This window comes from Doryrhamphus excisus, chromosome 4 (assembly GCF_030265055.1).
Source record: "Doryrhamphus excisus isolate RoL2022-K1 chromosome 4, RoL_Dexc_1.0, whole genome shotgun sequence".
NCBI classification, from domain to species: domain Eukaryota; kingdom Metazoa; phylum Chordata; class Actinopteri; order Syngnathiformes; family Syngnathidae; genus Doryrhamphus; species Doryrhamphus excisus.
Genome location: NC_080469.1, coordinates 6590377 through 6613517, shown reverse-complemented (window position 1 = coordinate 6613517; position 23141 = coordinate 6590377). Strand labels below are relative to the sequence as shown.

The window sequence follows — 23141 nt, the reverse complement described above, 5'->3', positions numbered from 1 at the left end:
TTTTTTTCCCTAGTGTATAGGTTTCAGATGAACCTTTTCAAAAAGTCATTGCCTCTACTTTTTGTATGTGAAACGGAGGACATTGGGCTTCGGTCCTTTACACACACACACACACACACACACACACACACACAGTGCACACGTACGTGCACACATGCAACAAAAGCCAGTAATATGGCTTTAGAACGTCCTTTTATATCAGCGCTGATAAGAGTTCTTTTAAAACAGATGTCACCTTGAAGGCACAGAAAAGAGATTATGGATTTTTTGATCACCTCTCTACAAGGAGTACTTTACCAAACCCTCTGGCGATATTCTTTTCAAAATTGGCAACATTTATTAGAATAGGTATGCCTCAAACATTAGCTGTGTGGAAAATAAAAAACAAACAAAACTCATAACTCTAATAATCACTGCAGTGGTCACTTTTACAGTTAAAAAATATACTCCGGAGTTTTCCATACAACACAGACTGAACTGTTTTTGTTGGGACCTGATATTTAGCTGAAACTTACCAATGTTCGACTGCTGATTACTAAAGAATGTCCATATAGCCCAATATAATATATATAATATAATATATACAATATACAATATTCTCTGGGCCTTGAAAAATTTGTCAAAATCATAAAAAATGGCTGCAATTGAACGAGTTAATATCTATTTTACTTGATCTTTACTGACCTATAAATGTAGTTAGAATGTGTTGTAATGTAGAATGTAGTATTTTCAAGTTAAACGATGCCAAGGTTTCAGATAATGACATTTGCGCATTTGAAAGTAGGCCCTAAAAGACTTTTGGAATGGCTCAAAACCCTCGGTTTGAAAAGCCGTGGTAAAACTGTTCCTTTGTGACATCACAGAGAGGCAGACTTCCTTATATAGTATAAACTCTCTGCGCACCACCAGGCTCTGCTTCTCCCACCCTCCCCCAAACGCTGCTGTTTACTTGTTAACAATGCCTCGAAAGGGAAAGCCACATGTGTTGGAGTGGTTGGAGTTCCTAATTATCAGCAAAAGAAATGCATTTTAATCTGTCAACAGCATTTCACTGGACTGTTTTGTGAACATGGGCCAGTATGCAGCTGGACTAGCCCACAAACTTGCTGAAGTCCGACACCTTTCCAATGTTACTTTTTTGTGTAAGTTATGCAGCAAAAGCGCTTGTCTGTAGCGCTTTCCCACCCCAATTAATGGCTCTACCTGAGTTTTTTTTACACACGCAAAACGCATTACATATTACCGGTGCTGTAGATATTTTATACTTTCTGTATGTGGACTTAAGGGCTTTGAAAATAAAAATGTAGATCATTTGGAATTCCCTTCTCAAAGCCATAACCTCAATCTTATTGACCATGGGCAGACTATGTATGTTGCATCGGTGCCAGGAACTCAGAAGTTTGTAAATGGCAGAAAGCATCTGGTTGAGTTGACACTTCCTCAGCGTTATTTAACCAAATATTAGTGTGTATAAATTCATTAATTAATATCTATTATTATTATTTTTTATTTAATATAATTCGAATTTTAGTATTCTTAAATTATTATTTTAGGACGAGGATGTTGGAGGTAAAGCTTAACCACTGTCTAAAGCAGCCCTAATTTTTGAAGTGTGCATTTGTTTCTACAATCAGATCATGCAGTGCAGGTGAAACACACTCAAAGATGTATGTCAGTGTCTCTGTCTCTATGTCCTCGTGGGAAGGACACTTGTCTTGGTGAAATGACAAAGAGCTTTGTGTCGAGAGAGCTGCAGGGTGAGTTCTGACAGGTGAGTCTATGGACCGTCCTCAGCTCTTTGACAACGTACACAGGACAAGGACACAACTTCTGTTGCCCACTTCAATGCATTCTCACCTGGCTTGTCAGAGGCTCTGTCAGCTGTCAATCACAACTGACAGAGCACACAATTAATGAACTGCCAAATGCACAGGCCAATATTGCCTAGAATTGTGGTGATAGTCAACTTAGTCCCGTACTTTTGGGTCAAATAATGGCAGTGGAAAGATATTTGCTTCTATTAGAGCAGAGGTACTGAATTATTTTCTGTTATACCCCCTAGGGGACAATAATGTTTCCACACCCAAATTGAAATAATATTGAGAACTGCGAGTTGGACTCAAATACCAAATGTCTGTTAAATGTCTGCTCTTGGTCTTTGATTTTATCAAATAAATTGCACTCCAAAAATGCAACTTATAGTCCAGTGCAACTTATATATGTTTGTTTTTTCCTCTTCATTGTGCATTTTTGGCCGGTGTGACTTTTACTCTGGATGGACTTACGTATATTTCAGAAAATACAGTAAATCAATCTCACTTGCAACTTTTTCCTCATGAAAGGAAAATCCTTTTACACAACAGATAAACAAACATGATAAGGAGTATCTTAATTAATTTTGTGACACAGAAAGCAAGATGCGTGTACAAAACCGGGACATGGTCGCTGTCAGCAAGTTGGCATATCACATGTTACCAACCTCTGGCCTTGGGGTGCTCCACAGATACAAAAAAAAGACAACGAGATGATTAGTGTCTTATTTATTCTCTCAAGATCTGTTACTGATAGAAATGACTATACGCTCTTGAGCGACGCAGTTCTGGATTCAATTTATGGAAGGACTCTGCTAGTTGTGATTATTTAGTTATTTTTTGCAGCAGTAACAAGAAGTCTTCATCTAATTCATAATATAAACAACAGCCAGCCGGAAGAGGGACTCTTCGCAATTTAGGTGTCAGTCCTGTAGATGTGATGTGAGTCCTTAATAGCCTGTTGTATTTACTCTGCATGCTGCATCAAGCAGTGAGTGGCTCTCTGCGGTTGTGCATGATTTGAAATGTTATGGTGCTACATTAGTAGCCGGTGTCTCTTTCAAATCTCATTTGACTTGCGGTTACAAACAAGGTGCCAGCACAGCCACTTAGCGGAAAGAACAGGCGGCCCATGCTTTAGATGAAACATCCTCCCATCTACTAGCTGGATTTAATGCCTTTTACCTCGTACAAAATAAATATTTAAGGCATACTGATGCAGTTCAAAGCATGCAAAAAGTTAGATTCAAGATCTGTATGTGTCCCACCATGCGAAACTATAGCTTTCATAACTTCAGCCATTTGTACACCTCAGCCCCCGTGTCAGCTCTTTACTGTCGCATCTCAGAGTTATTGTTTCATCTCTCGTGTGTTGATGTCTCGCCAAGGTGGGCGGTTAGTGCTCCCATTGCTTCTACTGAAAAGGTCATTGAGTCATGGATGAAGCTTGTGTTCATCTGATGACTGACAGCTCATTTTCATCAAAGAAGCAGCCCTGGGAGAGGAGTCCCAGTGTGCCTGGGGGCTTCTCTTCTCTCAGTACTTAGTAGCTACTGTACTGACTCATTTACTGCCTGCTGATGCACTCCATACTTGGACTCTACTACTGCCAAGCTTCATTTTGGAGTCCCAATGTCAGATTCTCCTTTCTGCACCTACCCATGAGATTTTCAAACACACTGGAGTAACATTTACTAAGAAAAAGCTCAGTAACCTTTTCCAAGTAGACAAATTATATATTACAAGGGCCATTATCATATAAACTGTATCATCATGTACATCATTCTCAAGTAAGCGCACCTTGCTTTTTAAGAATGATTTAAAAGAACATTTTAACATTTACTAGCATATTGCTTTTATTATGTCAACCAAATTATTCCATGTAGGATATTAAGAAATGGGGTAAAACTTTTGGCTATGGCAATTTGTAGACAACTTACTGCCAAATACATCTGTTCCAAGGTACATGTGGGTAGCAGGAGTGGTGAGACATTGACAAGTCAGTGAGTACCTTTATCCAAGTTTTACAAAATATACCGCATCTTCCCATGACTGCTTACATCCAGGACCGACGGTTGTACCCTTCTCTCCAACACCCTGGAAAAGACTTTCCCAGGGAGGCTGAGGAGTTTGATTCCCCAATCAGTTGATAGGCACCCTTCGGTCTGCCAATCCAAAGGTACTGCTCCCGACTTCCACACTATGTTGAAGAGATGTGTCAGCCAAGACAGTCCCCCAAATCCAGAGCCTTGAGGAATTCAGGGCGAAATGTGCTGGAACTGTCTGCGTACATTTCCTCTGACTCTGCTTCCTCTATGGAAGGTATGTCAGTGGGAGTATTCCTTTCACCGTCCGGTAACATCCTCCGTCAAGCTCAGCCAGCAGGCCCCTGCCCCCACTGTAAACAATGTGGACCGGGCACTTTGTCCCCTTTGAGGCGTTGGCCGGTTTGCCAGAATCTATTCGAGGCTGACCGAAAGTTGTGCTCCATGGCCACAACGAACTACTCCCACACCCATTTTTTCCTCGACCACTTCCGAAGTCACATGCCGCTTGGCCTGACAGCAACTGTCAGTTGCTTCAGGAGTCCCACAAGTCATCCATGCTTGATAGGAGTCCTTCAGCTTGACCTCTGATGTCCACCATCGGGCTCAAAGCCTGCAGACATGACTGGCACCGACCACCTTGCGGCCACAGCTCTTTGCAAAGTAAATAGTAATTTTAGTTGCATTGGTTGCCAGGGTGTTTGAATCTCCATGTGGCTGTGAGCTTATGTTGACTGTACTCTGCGAGTGTTTATGTCAACAAATATCGGTGTGCAATCCCTTCATGTTTATGTATCCATAAGCAATGGCTCTGCTTTTGCAGGCTAAATCCTTGTGTTGTTCAAGCCCTGTCAGTTGTGTCTGCTGTGATGCAACGCTTATCTTTTACCAACTCCTGCACCCCTTTGGGGAGGGAGATGTGAGGGGATGTGTGACTGGTGTATATAGCCCCGCAGGGCTCAGAGGAGCAGTAATAACTTAATGCCTTGCTGAGTATTAAGACATGTCCCAAAAGGAACCTGTACATTCTCAGAGGTGACACAGTATAGCTGCAAATAACAAATTAGTCACTGATGAGAATCATATTGGTCAACTTGGATTTAAAATCATGAATAGTAAGCCCTTGGCTTTTGTTCTATTTCAAGCCACAGGCAACTACTTTTTTCTCACAGTAATTGGGAAGAAACACAAGTCATTTATTATATTTGAACTAAATTTTTTTCAACAACAGTCAAGTGTAAACACATTACAAATGAAATACACAGGGAATGTGCTGGTACAGTGAAAATACAGCAACAAAAAGGCTATATTTAGCATAGTTTTACTCATTCCAAGGGCACAGATATCTGTCTAAGTCTTGCTGAGAACATTTTATTGGTCATTTTCACATTTTTTTTCAGAACTAATCAAATGTACAGAGTGTCTGTGTCTGGTTTTTACTGTTATTCATTCACGTCTTTTGGTGCCTGCTTCCCAAGTATGTTAGTGTGTGAGCATGTGTGTGTGCATGTGTATAAATGTATAAACGAGAGGCATTAACTTATAGCAGGAGTTACATCTCGATGTGCATGTTACTACACACACGGGCTCCGCAATTTTTGGGAAATGTTTACAGATTGCACAGCAGGAGAAGCCGCTCACAATGGCCGGGTCCGGGGCATTGATGCTATCCCATCATACGTCCACAGAGTTTGGATGGGAGAAGTTGTCCATCAAAATGGGGACAACAGCCGTAGGAGGACGTCGCCGCTGCGGGAGGAGTTCTTTTAAACTCCAGACACTCCCCCGCCTAAGGTTTTTCTTGCTGGGGCTTTGCGTGCTGTCTGAGGGACGAAAGGCACTTAATGAAAACAGGGTGGTGTCAGACCGATATCAGATTTTTATGCTGATAATTATCGGTGTCCGATAGTATTCTCTCTCTCTCATAATTTTAAACATGTATATCCCTACAAAGTACCCAGAGAAAACCCACGCACGGAGATTGGAACCCCGATCTCCTGACTGCGTGGCCTACATGCTAACCACTCAACCACCATGTGGCCTGCCCCTTAAATTGTACTTGTTAATTGTATTTCATAATACAGTTGACTTTCCATTTGCTGCATGAAACAGTTTGTATATTTTGCCAAATCAGTTCAGCTGCTGAAACAAGGGAAGCGATGAGCGTAACAGAGCCTTTAGCTCTACTTCTTGTGTGCAAACATTCTCCTCTGAACATTACAATGTTTCAGGAAAATTATGTTTTGCCAAGGGAAACATTGTCGAGTTCCTTTTTTGTCAGATCTTGACAAGTGCGGCTATACGTCTCTGCAGATGTAATCCCTTGTTTATCGCTGTTAATTGCATCCAGACTCTAACGTGATCAATTAATTTGTGTAAAATATGAATCAATGTAAATGAAGTGAATATTTTTGTACTTAGAACAACATCTGTTTAGCACCTTTTTCAACATTATTAGACCCCTGTAGACATGAAATAACACCCTATAATCACCTTTAAACACATATAACCAAATATAGTAAACATAATACTTGTATTGAAATCAGGCAAGAAAACATGCAAAGATATTTTTCCACTATGTAATAATGTACTAACTTTTTTACTACTGTTCATTCCAAGGGCTTCTGTGGAGCTTCTGTGTGTAGGTTATGGCGATACTGACAAGCTATTGTATGTGGAAAACAGCCACGTTACGACCACTCAACCAAGAAATGTTTAAGAAGTAGTTGAAGAAGTAACGCCAACCAACACTGTGTATCGGAGCAAAGTCAGCAAAACTGACATCAGCCCTACACAGTACATCCCTGACACCCACTGGTTTCACCTCACAGGACACTGGCAATCTAACAACGTCAGTCACAAATCATCACCTAACTACGACTATTTACCTCTTTTTGGTCAAGATTTTGTCTTTTTTTTATTAGCTGCAGATTCAAATCTGGGAGGGGACATTGGGGTTAGGTAGGTAAAGTGAGGGAGCGAAATGCATCAGCAGATAGTGTGAATGTCCCTGTTGTGTAATGCTGGATGGGCCAGATAAGCATTCAGTGAAGGAATAGCAGCGATCTACTTTGGATTTGGAAAGTTTGATTGTATATCTTTTGAAGACTTTGCTAAAGTTTGCATTGTTTACTATACTATGCCTAAATGAAGTCTGTTTTTGATGTGTCACTTTGAAGTAGAAGTAGGCGTTTGGTCAAATATTTTGTGTCGTTTGCACACTGTTATTCTACATTCACAAAAAGATCAGACAAGCAGTGTTTTAGGCTTCGATCAGCCACCTACCACAAAACCATTGCAAAGTCTTCTCATTGCTCGTTTGGGCTTTTCACCAGTGAGCTATTGCAGTCACCCAGTAGTATGTAGGCGAGATGGCACAATAAAACAGGAAATGCCTCTTGTGGGAGCTGCTAATTGAGAACTTTCATGGTCCTCAGTGGACTTTTTAGAGAAAAGTGCTCATAGTAGGTCAGTGACCGCCTAATGTGATGTGGTGGCAGCCAGGTGGAGTCACAAGCAGGCCACTGAGGTGACTACACTGCACATTTCTGGCTGGCTCCTATTATCTTTCTGACTTGCTTTCATGGTTTTTCTTCAATATGTTGTTTTTCTGACAGTGGTGGGCAGATCGATACAAATATTGATAATATCAATCCCAACGTTGATTCAATGTAAAAATATTAATGTAAAAATATGGATACTTAAGCTTCAGTTGGCTTCCTGTCCAGGGCAGGCAGGCAAGCCCAGACTTACCATAGAGAGAGCAGAAGGATGGCAGAATGAAAGAGGAGCGCTGTTGGTTACATTTTGAGAGACCAAATGAGACCACAGCAAGTTGTATAATTATAATGTATAAAGGCTGTAAAACAAAAACTTATGCTAATAAAGTATTTTATATTTACCGATAAACAAATCCTTTCCTGAATTTTAAATGATTATAATTTAAAAGGCAAATCACAATAAAAAGGTACCTTCCAGCCACCTTTCACGCATACTGCAAAAACAAGATCACTGAAAAAAAGATCCAGCCAGAGCACAACATCAGCATGGATGAGGTTCCCCTCACCTTTCATAGTCCTGTGAACCGCACTGTGGATAAAACGGCAGCACGTACGGTGAATGTTTGCACCACAGAGAATTAGAAGTCATCCTTCACTGTAGTTCTCGCCTGCCAGGCTAATGGCCAGAAACTACCACCCATGGCTACTTTCAAGAGGAAGATCTTGCCAAAAGAAAACTTTCCGGCCAGCGTCATCATCTAAACCAACTCAAAGGGATGGATGAAGAAAAGATGAGTAAGTGGTTGAGAGAAATTTACGTCTTTGGCTTTTTTTCCACACAGCTGTCCCTGTTGATCTATGACTTCATGCGCCCCCTTATCAGCGATGGTGTCAAAAAACAAGTGAAGCACACTAATTCAGTGCTTGCCGTCATTCCGGGTGGATTGACAAAAGAACTCCAGCCGCTACATATTGGTGTCAACAGGGCATTCAAAGCTAGACTGTGAACTGCGTGGGAGCAGTGGATGACAGAAGACAAACACACATTCACCAAGAGCGCAAGAGAGCACCGAACGACTTACACCATAAATGCCTGGGCTGATGTATCAGTCTCAACTGTGGTCGGAGCTTTCAGGAAGGCAGGAATTGTTACTGAACTGCCAGACAACAGCAGCGATACTGACTCGAATAATGACGCCCGGCATGTTGGATGCTGTATTCGCCCAACAGTTCAATTCAGACACTGAAGAAGAATAATTTGAGGGATTCGTTGATGAGGAATTAACTCATAAGTAAAATTTACGTGTTTCTTTTGTGTGTTTACAGCTGAACAATAATGTTCGTCATGTTGTGAATATGGACATTAAAGTTTGAACAACGTTGAATTATTGTTATATTGGTATTGCTTTGCACTATTTTGAGAGTTACTATATTGTGATTGCACTAACATTTGATTTACCAAAACGGTATCAGACTCTTTCTTTTACGTGTTTACTGAATCACGGAAAAGTTGCCCTCCACTACGTGATAAAAATGTTGCACTACCTGTTATACCTTGCTGTTGTTCAAAGATAAGAAAACTATGTTGCGAAAATATTATGTCACTGACATTACCTCTGGGGAAATAAAACAGCTGCTGAGAATGAAGGAATTGTCAGAATGCTGGTTTGTATTCTATGAATAAAGTTTGACTGACTTATCTGACTGTTGGTTTGACATTCCCGTTTGCACAGCTTCATCTAGTGGATGCATAACGCAACTCCAGCCACTACTAGTTTCTAAAGTTTTAAAACAGGCCATTCATTGAAGGTGCACCTTATAGTGCGGAAAATACGGTACTCACTAGCCGTATGTGACCAACCACAGCGAAGTGGGTGTGCCTGGAGGCGGGCCGTAGGTGGATTACATTTAAAACAGGCAGCTTTCACAGGAACCACAAAATTCAAAGAAATCCAGCTGAATAGGTGCAGATTCTGGAAGAACCATAAAGCTTTGTGTGCTGGTTATTGTGTGTAGCTGCTCTATAGGAGTCCACAACTCAATACAAAGGGTCGAAAAATTTGCATAATAGTTGCCATTTAAGTAAAACTCGATGGATTCCAAGCGTACAATCGGTTTTGATGAAGGATGGCTTTTGTAAAGAGTTCAGAGACATTTTTTTTTTGAGGCATGAAAAGTACACGTTATAGTCTGACTTTAATCCAGGAAAGGATCCCGATGGCAGGAAACGGCATTAGAATCAAACGTGAACTACTCCATGCTCTCTGATTGCCTCAGTGGAAACCCACATTTACTCGCTTTGTTCAGCGCAGTTTGGCTCAGACTTATAGCAGCACTGATGAAGCCCTGTCAGGCTGTCCGGCGATTGCTGACACTTTTGCAGAGTTGATTGACTGTAACTTTAAGCTGTCAGCTAAACGCTGTTATCTTTTTTTTTTTTACATCAACCTCCGCTTTTCACGATGTGGGCTGTTGCATCTTTCTTTCCCCTTGAGCTGTGTGATATTTGCCATTCAGAATGTGGGTTTAGGGGAGGTCTATTCAGAGATGGTAAAGAGAGGAGACAAATCGATTTAACGTGTCTGACCATTTCAAATTACAGCAAATGGAGGGAACTATCACAACAAAAATAAGAAATTGGGAGTGATATTTTTAGTTTAGTTTAGTTTCAACTGTACCAAACTGTATTTAAAACAACATCACAACTAGAGATGAGCCAAACGAGTCAACAAATATCCATTATGGATAATGCATTTTACTCAGATAACAGTATGACACCAGTACATCTCATCATTATCCGGATTTGTGTTTAAAGAAAATGCTCATTATGTATTCACTGTTCACGCTCTGTGATTGGCCAGTCACACACAGCAACCGCCTCTCCCAAGACCGACTGTGCAAGCTTTAGCCACAAAACCTGGACTGGTGGCCAGCCAATCACAGGGCATATATAGACAAACAACCATTCACACTCACATTCATACCTATGGACAATTTGGAATGGCCAATTAACCTAGCACCTAACCACTCATCCACTTGTGGCCAAAATTAATAATGATAACATAATATTAATATTAATATTTGTCCAATCACCTGCATTATAAATACATGTTATTGATAATTCCAATTGTTTGTACATTTTTCTCCAAAAATCTCCAAATTTGCACATTACCTGATAAAATAAATGGCAGAAACCTAAGATCAAGCTGCTGCAAGCGTCTCTTCTCGGCTTATTGCCTACCTGCTTCGAGGGCACTCAGTGAGTACACTAAGTTATCATGGTGCTTGCCAGTTTCAATTTGTCAGCACGTCACCAATAATATTGTCACGGGTGGCCAAGGCCAGTGTACAGAATCCCAAGATGCAAAGGCAAGAGTTTATTATAACAGAGGGTAACTCTCAAGGAGAAAAATGCAAAAAACAAAAACAGAAAGTACAAGAGAAATACTGCTTAAAGTGACTTTTCCTGTTATATGTTATCGTCTTAATAAGCAACGTATTAAGGAGTCAGCGAGGAACCTCACCGCATGTCACTGGATTACTGTCACCCCTTATGGCACTCCATAGAGAGGCAGAAGCTTGCAATGGTTTTAATAAATTACAAGCAATTCACACAACCATAAACCACAAAACACACAGGATTTAAAATTGCAAAAAATATGGTTGCTTTTAAAAGGGACCTATTATGTTCATTTTCTGCCTTTTGTATTGAGTTGTGGACTCCTATAGAGCAGCTACACCCGCACAGAAAGCTTTCAGGAGCTTCCAGGCTCTTCTTGGCTCTCCTTTGGCCTGCTGGCGCCCTGTTTCTGGTCGAGATTGTCACTCTGTGGCCCCTTGCTGGTCTCCTTGGGGGGCCGGCCTTGGCTTTGCCCGCCCCAGTGGATCACATTGACGTCACAAAGCTCCTTATTTGAAAAAATCTCTCTGAAACCGACAGTTCAGAACCATCCCAAATGTACTTTAGGGATCACTTCCAAATGCGCAAACCTCATTATCAATAAGATTACAACATTCTTATTGGTCATAAAAGTGGTAAAAGTACAATTGCTCCTCCTTTAAGGTTAAAAACTGTTTTCAAGGTAAAATGAAATGGTAATTAAGATTTGTTTTTAATGACTGCTTCCAGTTACAAGGCCAAACTGACCATGAGTCAAAAGAAGACACTCAAACCATGCTCCAGCAAGTCTTTTCTGGAATCAGCCATGGTCAGCAGAGTATTGACTGCTTCCTCTTGGAGACTTAACTGAGTTTAAAGGACTGAACCTCACAAGGCACTGATTTTTTGAAGTGCTGAAGCATGAAGGACCCATAGATACAAGACCCTGCTGCTCCCTCAGGGACAAAAACAGGACGGTGCATGAGCTTTTAGTTTTACACCTGCATATTTACTGCTCATGCTCACTTTTGTTTTGGGTCTGACTGTATCTGACATGTTGTACAGAAATGCAACTAGGACCAAAACCAAGAACTACATAGATGTTGCGTCCCACTGTTTTGATAAATAGATGTATTTAATCACACTTTGCAGAGACAGACCTATTAAAGGAATTGATTTTCTTTAAGGTTTCTGCACATCTTGATGACCGTGCTGTGTTGTAACGGGCATACCTATTGAAAGGAACAGAAATGCATGCATTGGTGCTGACTTATGAAATTGCAGCTGTAATTTAAATCCCTTGTTTGGAAAACGTTGATTTCTGTAGTTGATCACCCAACAGTGGAATTATTAACAGGACTGGATCAGGTCTGGAGCCACAACGGATTCAGTGTGAGCGTGGGGTCTAACATCATCCCCAAAAGAGTAAATATACAATATTACAGTAATCAGATGACAACATGTGCAAATGCACATTTTACACAGATATAAGCAGGAAATAGTTGGTGAAAAAAAACATAAAATCATCTTTGTTGTCAGTACAGAAATATGATTACATGCAGATGTCTACTTGGGAGTAGGGCAGAAAGTAAACCATCTGCCATATTATCCATTTCGATGTTAAATGTAACTCCCACCATAACGTAACAGGACTGCACATGAGAAAAAGACTTGAGTGAGAGGGCACATATTCTCACTTTCCTTCATACAAGCAATCAAATTGAAGATGAAACCAAAGTACCATCTCTGGTCCACCCTGTCAACTCGGTATGGATTGGATGACTAAAGTTATTGGCCTCTTCGTTGTAATGCAGTTTTCTCTTTGGCCCCAGCTGACACACATGCATATACGTGGTTCTGCATTAGTCTATGTGTGATATCGCCTTTTCAGTTATATTGTAGAACATCAAGTATATGTCACGTTAAAGCAACACATTTTTTCTTGATGTGCATTTCCCTCCTTTTTTTGATGCTGTACTTTTTCTGCTTTCATAGATCATTACATAATGAGGGAACGTCTTTGTTAAAAGCACGTCCATGGCAAGTGTTGAGGCTGATAAAATAAGAAAAATACCACTCATCAAACAGGACAGTCAAGGTAGCATCTGGGACAGCTTTTGAAGGGAAAAAAATCTGTATTGCTTTAGAGGATTATTAGCTTTATGGACTTGGTAACCATGCATGATTCAAATACCTGCTGATATACAAAGTAAACCTTTCCTGTGTTACAGATAAATAACAATGTCATTCTTCCTCCACAGAGTGAAGCTGAGAGAAGGAGTGACGTTCCTCGGGGCTCGTCCCAGCAACCCCACACAGTGGATAGTAAGTCAGGATGTGAGGAGCGAAGGTCATCGTGTAGTCACACTCCGCTGCCGCAGGAAGGAGTCCAGCTTTGATCAGCAGGGGTCAGTACTACATAATAATATCATTTTGTTCAGGATTTGGGGAAATATTCATCTTTTGATGCTTGTTAACATTAGCTTTAATTCTGTCTCAACAAAATATCATGACCAGTACTCAACTGAAATTAGTACAGTGGAACCTTGCTTAGCATCCACCCCGGTTATCATGTTTTTCAGTTAATGTTTCAAATTCAGATCAAAATTTTAACTCGGTTTGCTTTTTCCTGTTAATGTACAACATATCAAGTGGACCTATTATGCTCATTTTTGGCCTTTTGTTGTGGACTCCTATAGAGCACCTACCCAGGATAACCCGCACAGAATGCTTTCTAGATCTTCCAGTATCTGCACCTATTCCAGCTATATTTCCTAGGATTTCCAAAACAGTTGGTTTTAGTGTATTCCACCCACGGTGCACCTCCGGGCACGGCCAATCCGCTGTGATTGGTCCCATTTGCACAGCTAACAGTTTGTACAGCTTGCCCATATAAGGACGTGAGAAACCGAGCATTTAGAGCCATCACAAACTTTCACTTTCAAATGTGCAAACCTCATTTCAAATTGTTGTCTGTATAGAATGGAATGGAATGGAATAGACTAGAATGGAATAGAATAGAATAGTCCTTTATTGTCATTTTAACAAGTACAACGTACACCTATAATTGTAAAACTATAAAAACATTTTGTGTTACCATTTTAGGCTTCCTGGAACAGAAGAATTTGATTTAAATGAATTATTATGGGAAAAATGTATTCTGTTAGTGTCTCCGTTTCGGTTTGTAGTCCGACCGTCTGAAATGATTTAATGATGTGAACCAGGATTCCACTCTACAGTGAGAAGATGTAGTCAGACACAAGATTTTAACATATCAAAAATAGAACATGTGCTGCCTCTTCAATTCAGTTTTCTAACATCTAGATGTAATTTGAGTTGCGTACTTGACATCAAAACTGCAAGTATGTAATCAAAATAGTGATGATGAGAGGGAGTTATTTAAGTGTACAGGGTGCTATGCACATCTAATTTGATTGTGTTGGTCCTGTGACACGATTTGATATGCTGGTTTAGTGGAGCATGACCAGAAAGGATTGTCGTGCAACATCACATGAAAGAAACCAAACGACGAGTACGATTTTCTTAACAATATAGGTAGTAAAGAAATAAGGACATAAACATGTCAATTAGAAGAAGATACTGTAATGCAATATTCACCCCAATAACAGCTCAGTTTTATTACAAATTCTATTGCCGTAGACTAATTAAATCAGGAGCCAAATTTCTTACTTGAAAGTGGCTGAAACGTAAAAGGATGCTAAATGTTTCATTCAAGAGTTGGCTTGATTTGCAAGAAACCCGAACACCACATCTGTGATTGAATTCTCATGGACTGAAGCAGGAAAATGTGTTCTGCAGAAATTTCTTAGCCTCTTTTTGCCAAGTTAAATTTGTTAGAATATTATGATTTGTGTTCAGTTCTTGGCCTTTACAGACTACAGCCTTACAGTTTGCTTGTGCATGACACTGAGTGGAGCTACAGCATCTTGAAGCACATAAAAAAGAACACTGGCAGCAAACTGGCAGCAGTGAGCAACGACACTTGGCAGTTCACCTCTAGAGTTAACTCATTATGTTAGAAGGTATTATTCTCTGTTGTGTTTCCTTGGACCTCACTTTCTCATACTTGCACACAGTACTGTATGTACATATATTGTCCTTTGAGTTTTATAATTATTTTGAATGACTTTCTCACGTGAGGAAGTCTAATTCCAACCATTTAGACCGTTAGACTGCTCCTAAATCCCTACAGCTGTCAAAGTCACTGGCAAAAGAATCCCAAAGGCGTCTCGTGATGGCTATACAAAGAACAATTCTTCACTTTTTCCTTTTTCTTGTCCGACTTAATCCCGGTCTTTACAATGAAGCGCCTCTAGAAGGGGATTAGGCACAGCAATCGCATCTGTCGAGCTGTCATACAGCCGCCTTTCTTCCCCTCGCTTTCTCCTTAAGGATGAAAGAATGACAGCATGTGTGGATGCTGTATAGGTCAAACGAACTCTGCTGAGTTATTTATTTTCTGTCCGAACAAGGCTGTGAACATGAGGATCAGTCTACACTCACTGGCTGCAACATTAGATACACCTCATAGCGGGAGATTTTCACCCTGTACCAAACCAAACCATCTACATTCATTTTATTTGAACATGCATCAGGTTACAATGGAATGCATCACATAGTCAATTCACAGTTCCACATGTCCAAAAGGGGTAGGAATAAATAAAAATTATTTAATCCTACCCCTCCATCTGGTACTTTTACAATCTGTTACTGTTACATTTGTTCACTTCCTGCCATCCTGGTAAGATTTTTTTTATGAAGTCGAAGTTGATTTAACCATATAATGACATAATGGTGCTATATCTATACAGCCACGACAATAGTGGTATATAATAACAAATAAACACAACATGACTGGTTCAAGACTATTCATCCTTGTATTTAGCAAACATCAACTGCTTGTATTGTTTCATGAATTCGCTGTGAATTGTTTGAGTTCCTTACTGAAAAGCTGTGGCTTTTTAACGTCCTCGCATATAAGCGCTTCAAGTTTAGTTCTTCCCTGAGATCATATTTCTCCTCTCTTGTAGAGAAGTATTGGATGACATTTTTAGGTAATTGGTTATTTTTAGCCTTATGCATTATTTTAGCTGTTGGAAAATAAACTCTATCAGCAATTTTAAGTATTTGGGATTTTAGAAATAAGGAGTTTGTATGTTCTCTATAGGCGGCATTATGGATTATCCTTACTGATCCTTTTTGCAGTGCATTTAGCGAGTGAAGATTGCTTTTATAGTTATTACCCTAAATCTCCACACAATAAGTAAGCTATGGTAGAACCAGAGAACACAAGAGTGTGAAGTGATTTGAAGTTTTTCTTTACTCAACATTGAAATATTTCTTGTCACCTTTTGTTGTATATGTGTAATATGAGGTTTCCGGCTCATTTTTTCATCTATTATGGTCCCCAGAAATTGAAGGCTTTTGTCAGATCCATGAATACTGCCACTGCACACTTTCGATGATCTATAGCATAAGTGATTTCCTCTGTAATTTTAATCAGTGGCATGGAGGTTGAAATGTTAGCTCTGTATTTGTACTGGCTTTCTGCTTGTAATTCATTCGTATTCATTTGTCCATCCTGTTTGAATAGCTTTTTGATAATTTTATAGAATTGCGGTAGTAAGGAGACTGGCCGGTAGTTTTTAAATTGATGTTTGTCTCACTTTAAAAAAAAAATCAAAAAAATTCCAGTCTGAAATTATGAATTACTGATGTACGTCAGCGGTTCTATGATAATTTTTTTTTTTTTTTTTTTACAATTTTTGCTTTACAATTATTGACTATATATATAAGACAGTCCAACAGCACACACACTTTATATACGTAGTGAGAGCCCAACCATAAATCCTCAATGAGAGGGTGAGTCAATTTCTATAAAAAGGTACCATATTTATATTTTCAAAACCATTACTTTATGTTACAAAAGCATTTCAATGTTACTTAATTTAGGTTTTAATTTCTGTATAAGTTAACCCCTATATTACATTTAACTACATTTACAAAGAAAACACTACACAGTTAACCATCTCCTCCTCCAGGTCCAATCAGGGTGATGACATGCATCTGGCATGCACTCACATGGACCCGCCTCCATGCTTGTGCCGCAACCAATCACCTCAAAGAAAGGAGAAACTGATGAGAAATTAGAAACAAAACCAAAAACTTAACATCACATCATATGTGCATCATTTACACATCAAACATAGCGCTTCAGGGTGGGCAGCTGTTAGTGGCTGAACTAATGACACCAGCAAGCATACAGTATATGTCGTCAGTAATGGCCCCCTTATTAGTAGACACATATACACACACTCAACATTGGAAGGGGACCTCGTACTATGGCCTAGAAGAAACCATGCTGAATAATTGGGCATAATTGGGTATGGTGTACCATCATGCAGACACGCAGCCCCCATACCTCTGCTAAGCAACCCCCCATACACACAAACCACAAACACCTTCATGAGCTCAGCTAAACAGATGGGTCACTTTGTGTGTAAGTTTATTCACTGACTTAAAACTAATTCCATTGTCGACAGCTGATGCTTATGCCATGCCGTCATCATTGAGTGTGGTGCACATTACGTCTTGCTAATGCTAGGAGTCGACTGGGCCGGCGCCAGTTGGTGCCAGTTCACGGCAATGCAATTTGCTGTGTCACCAATAAGGTGCCTAATGGCGTGCAGTGGCTCAAACTGCCTCCCAACTGGTTCGTGGTGGTCCGTAACAGTGGCAAAAATTGAGTTTGGCGCTGATTGCTTGATGCAAGTGGTGCGAAATGTCCACTAAGTGGAAGCAAATGTCGCAAACAATCCGCCAATTGGAATCCACTGGAATGTAATGGCGCGTGCCAAGTTGCGGCAATGATGCAAGGAGTCCACTGGGCTGGCGCCAGATAGTGCCAGTTCGCCCCAAATAAATAAATGGTGGTACTGAAGGAAAGGCTAGCAGTATTACTATTAGTATTACTATTATTCTGGTGACAATGAAAGCAGCCTAGAAATGAATAATCACCAAATGTTAGTACATTTTGTGTTTGAATTGCTCTGATTTAAGAGTAAGGTGCAAATATACAGTATAGTATGATGTACAGTATAAGACCAAAACCTATACAAGTGTCTTTCTGGTTTTCTGTCAGTGACCTTGTTTTTTTTTTTTTTAGTGTTACATCATCAAATCACACGCTTGTCACGTGAAATGCAAAGCAACTGTACTGCACTGAATAGAAAGGGACTTAGCATTCCCTTATCATACAATGCGTGGTGTTTGCTACTTGTCATTCTGTTACACGCAGCCAAATGAGAAATGATGTGTTTTGGAGGATTAGCTTTGCCCCTGCATGAAGAAGTATGGCCGTCCTACCACATATTTTCATTTAAGAAAATGTGGCATCCTGACAAAATGAGATTTCCAGTAATGATGAAACAATACATACAAAAATCTAAATATGTCTTTATAGGAAGTTCCGATGTGTGGCACTAATAATGTTACTCTAGAGTGCACTCTAGTAGATTGAAAAGTTCACTTTGTCACCATTAAATGCAGGGCCATTCAAAACAAAGGCAGCCCTGCTTCCTCAGCATGTCATAAGCCATAAGCGGAGGTTTCAGTAAATGTGCCATGGCTGGGCCTTAGTAGTTCATTAGGGCTGCTTGGGTGCAGATGGATTTCCCCGGTGAGTCACCACTTCATTAATCCCTCACACCACACCCAGCCAGGGGACAGCAGTCCACTCATTACAGTGACGGTCCACTTCAGATAAGGTGCGGTGTGTTTTCCCCCGCTCTCTTTACCATGGCCTATCTTCACTTGTCTTACTTCTAACAGCAAACAAGGTAAAATGTACTAAGTGCACTAAGTGAAGATCTATTATACTGTATTTTCCACACTATAAGGCGCACTTAAAAGCCTTTTAATTTTCACAAAAATTGACAAGGTGCCTGATAATATTATCATGGTCATGAACTTTGGGCCGTGACCAAAAAAACAAGATCATGGATACAAGCGGCTGAAATGAGTTTCCACCTTGGGGTAGCTGCACTCACCCTAAGAGATAGGGTGAGGGCCCAGTCATCCCGGGAGGGGCTCAGAGTAGAGCCGCTTCTCCTTCACATCAAGATGAGCCAGGCATCCCAGATGCCTCCCTGGTGAGGTATTCCGGGCATGCCCAGCTGGGAGAAGGCCCCGTGGAAGACCTAGGACACGCTGGAGGGATTGTGTCCCACAGCAGGCCTGGGAAAGCTTTGGTGTCCTCCCGGTGGAGCTCAAGGAGGTGCCTGGCGACCGGGAAATCCGGGCTTCCCTACTGAGACTGCTGCCCCCGCGACCCGGACCCAGTTGAGCGGAGGAGAATGGATGGATTGGACGTATGAATTAGTCTTGTACTTTAATAAATAATAAACCTGATAACTACACTATGTTATGTACTACTCCATGTTGCTACAATACTGCCCTTTCACGTTGCATTGTGTATTGATGCTGTCCTGAACATTTTGTCACAATGACAACAAATATTGAATAACTGCTTGTCGGTATTTCTGCTGTGAATGTTGTCAGCATGTAAATCGTGCCCAGCGCTATGTTCTAAACACTTTATGTGCAGCAGAGGAGAGACAGATTGTGGTTTGCATGTGTTCCTAAGAGTTCATGTGTTTCAGATTTATTAAGGTTTATGAGAGAATATCCTGCTCTCAGAGTTCGAGGTTAATCCTCTGGGGGATTAGATTATAGCTACCACTATTTGGAAGGCTACAATACAAGCAATTTTGATGTTATTTTTGTACTTGCAAAAGTAAAAATATTCAAGTGGGAAAAGTTACAGAACGCAGGGCATTTTATTATTTGCACAACTTGGCTATAAAAGTCATAGCAGCCAAAGCCTTCTTGGCTTAGTGAGGTTCCCGGCAGGGGGGTCCTTTGGATCATTGGCTAGATAGTGATATTCTTAGGCAGCAAAAAAGGATTTGTTTGACAGCACTCATTGGCTTGTACAATATTCAGAACAACTGGAAAGCCCAAGATCTCTGTTGAAATCTATGAAGGAGATTTATAGATTTACACAAGTCTTTTGGACACATTTGTAATCAATTGAAGACTTCATCATCATCATTTCCAAAAAAATTGTGTAGGTAAAGGTTATTTGTATGGGTCACCACTTTGCCGATGTCTGGAAGAAGACCAATACTCATATAAAATGAAATGGTAATCACCCAGGAACCACGAGGGGCTCAAGTTTTCCATGAACAGGAAAATTACTAGAATACCAATGTCCCTGTGAACAGGACAGTATAGACAGTTTTACATCACCATGGACTGATATGACCAATCACCAATAACGACATCCCTGTTCCAAAATCAACACAGTCAAGCTTGACTGGGAAACTTACAACTGCCCACATGGACAAACAAGATGCCTTCTGGACAAATGTTTTATGGTCTGACCAGACAAAGAATGGAGGAATGCAAGGGGAAATGTCAGAGCATGCAATCCTTTTCTGTCCTCCATGGCCCATTCCTTGGCTAACAGTTTGAAAATGAAACTGTGCTCAGCAGACAACACTCAGTGAAACATAGGATGCTATACTTGGCAGCCCTCCGCTGTACCCCGCTGCTAGTGGCACAACACTTACCAGCTCTGACATGTAATCAGAGCATGTGTACACCTCTGTGGGCCAAAAGAGACGATGAGCAGCTGGAGCCCGAGCAACTCAACACAGTGGACACACGCCAGATGAGAAGCTACTTTTTGTAGATGTTTTCTCGTCCAGCTAGAATCAGCACAAGTGCACGCATAAAGCCAAAAGCACAAACTTATAATGCTCTGCTGTTCTTGTGAAGGTCATATCCAAAAGATACCCAAGAGCTCCGTAGTTGAACAATGACTACACTACCCTCATTGCTATCTGCAGAGGGGTTGTTGGACAATTTTAGACAAGAACACTCAGAGTTTTGCCATAATTCACTGCAGAATTTAAGGAGAGCACTCATTTAATCCAATACAATTATTTCAGATTTTACCTTTTAAGAACACAATAACGTTCAATACAAAAACATATTTCTGCTAGAATCCAGTTCCATTTGTGCCAAGTGGGCAAGTCATTTATCTGATACAGTACAGAGAGCTTCGGTTTAAGAAAAGTACTGTGTTGAGTGCAGTTAATGCCATCTATAGGATAGGTGGGCAGACAGATGTACTTTATCAGCGTACGTGTCTTCTTAGTCTGGTGACAAGCATGTCTTTCTGCAAAGACCATGACATCCTTTTAGCCAAGATAATTAAAGTGATTGAGTTCAATAAACATCACATACTGCATTTTTTCACCTCCACCATACTGTAAGTGTATGTACTAGACAAGTGGCTGATGTTGATATGTCCAGACACTTGTCATTAGTCTATCATTTTGTGATCTGACTCAACCCTTCAACTTTTTCCGGATCAGCGGTCCATCTCTTGCAGACGGTAGTGGGCTGCTGCCACAGAATATGTAAATGGGCCGTTAAAGCTCTCTTACTTTAATTATTCTTCAGATTTTATGACTGAGCGCTTCCAATTATGGATCAATGTCTCGTTTCTGCACCCGAGGCTCTGTGGAGGCACCCCCAGCCCCCTCCTTCATTGCAAAATGCTTCAGAATTTTGTTACAGCCAGGAACGTCCATGTTTTGCAAGTTCTCTATGTCATCTCCAAATTTTGTAAATACGGGATGGTTCCGATCAGGATTTTATACTTTCGATACCGATACCAATACCGATCACATACTTGCAGTGTAAATGTTTATATGTACTGGCTATATTAGAAGTCCCAAGGTTTTTTCTACTTGTACAAAATGAAAATGGCCAAGAGCTACTAGTTTTTGGAACATTTCTTTTCATAGTTTATTTAAAAACAAACAAAGCCAATATGCTTGTTTTACCAGAACATTTAACAAAATGCTGGTATCCACAACTCACGTTTTGTATTTCACAAGGCATTTTTTTCTAGTCTTGTCACATTATTAACTGAAAACCTGAATGAAAAGCAGGTTTGCCGGCCTCTGCTGGGTCCCTCCAGCCACATCCGCTGCCATTTGATGCACAGATGCAGCTGATGCAACAATATCAATGATATTGATATCAGTGTGCACAATGCGCGTTTCAAGCATGGCACAAACGCTCACTCGTCATACTAGTTGTGCATCACACATCATCCAACGCAGCCCCACACACAATGACAGTACCTCCTGTGTTACATAGTACTACATATTGTCTGCATGTTCCCAAATCCATACTGAGGTGGTAACCATCCCCAAATTTTACAGCGGGTGCGGTCCGGGGCTTTAGCCGCTTATTTATGTCACACACGGCAGACATGCTTGTTCTGAATGCTGCAGCGGAGCTGGTTGGTGGAGGGGGGCTGCGTTTTAAAACAAGTATCGGCCGATGTCGGTACCGTCCTGATATCAGCCGATACCTATCTGTGACCATCGATCGGCGCACCCATATTGTATAAACATTACATTGTATGTACATATATTGTCCACTTGGATCAGTTGAGGAGTTTTGTAGGCATGCACCACTTCCTAGCTTTCTGTGATTCATTGGACGCTAGTCAGGTAAAAGTCAATCATGCCCTCACACTTTGAATTTGACTGTAATTATATGAAACAAAACACTTTGGATTCATAAATCTTATGTTTCTCTTTATTTGTGTTTCTGTTGCGATTATAATTTCTAATGTGCGATTCATGTGAGTGTTTGTGTGTATTGGGCATTAGATTTTTAAGGACCCGACATGTTATGTGAGGTGAAATACCTTTCATTTGGATTTCCGTGACAGTATTTCATATGATGCTGGCCCGCATTCTGCTGCTCCAGCAAATTAGACATCTGGCTGCATCGTCCTTATTTACCACTGACCTGTTTGCAAAGCTCAAGTTGTAATATTGAACTGATCCACCCTGTCAGTTGTCAACTCATTTTGTGTCACACAGAGCCAGCGCTTAACTTTTCACAGGGTGGCAACCCTAGATTAAAATATAGTACTATTGATCTGATCATCAGACCTTCAGGTCAATGGGATCTGTGGGTTCTTCTAGTTCTGTTGCCTTGTCCGCGGTGGTTTGGAAATCTTTAAGGACTTGGGTTTATCTAAAGTCATAGCACCGAAAGGTGCAAGGACACTTCCCCCACAGACACCCCAACCACGCACAGAGCCATCTCTCCCTCAGGGCTCAGTGTCTGCTGCCCCCTAGTGTGTGCATTGATCAGCCAACAGCCTCTTAAACCCTATCATCCAGCTTTGGGTGGGAAATTGTATATTTGATTTCATTGCCGTGTGCTATTTAGATTGTGTTCCTGTAAATGAGACAAATATTTAGTTCGGCTAACTGGGAATGTAACTGAT

The 23141-nt window shown here is 40.7% G+C and overlaps 1 protein-coding gene across 4 annotated transcripts in view; it reads left to right on the top strand.

Annotated features, from left to right (window-relative positions):
* The window catches only part of si:dkeyp-14d3.1 (transmembrane protein 132C), a 107623-nt gene that overhangs the window by 32391 nt on the left and 52091 nt on the right, over positions 1 to 23141 (top strand). For 3 of the 4 annotated variants that reach the window (XM_058071451.1, XM_058071450.1, XM_058071452.1), the window contains one exon: positions 12997 to 13143. In XM_058071451.1, coding sequence (XP_057927434.1) covers positions 12997 to 13143 — 147 coding nt within the window. Of the gene's footprint in view, positions 1 to 3881; positions 3991 to 12996; positions 13144 to 23141 lie in introns of those variants that run through there. The other variant, XM_058071453.1, reaches the window with a different exon arrangement.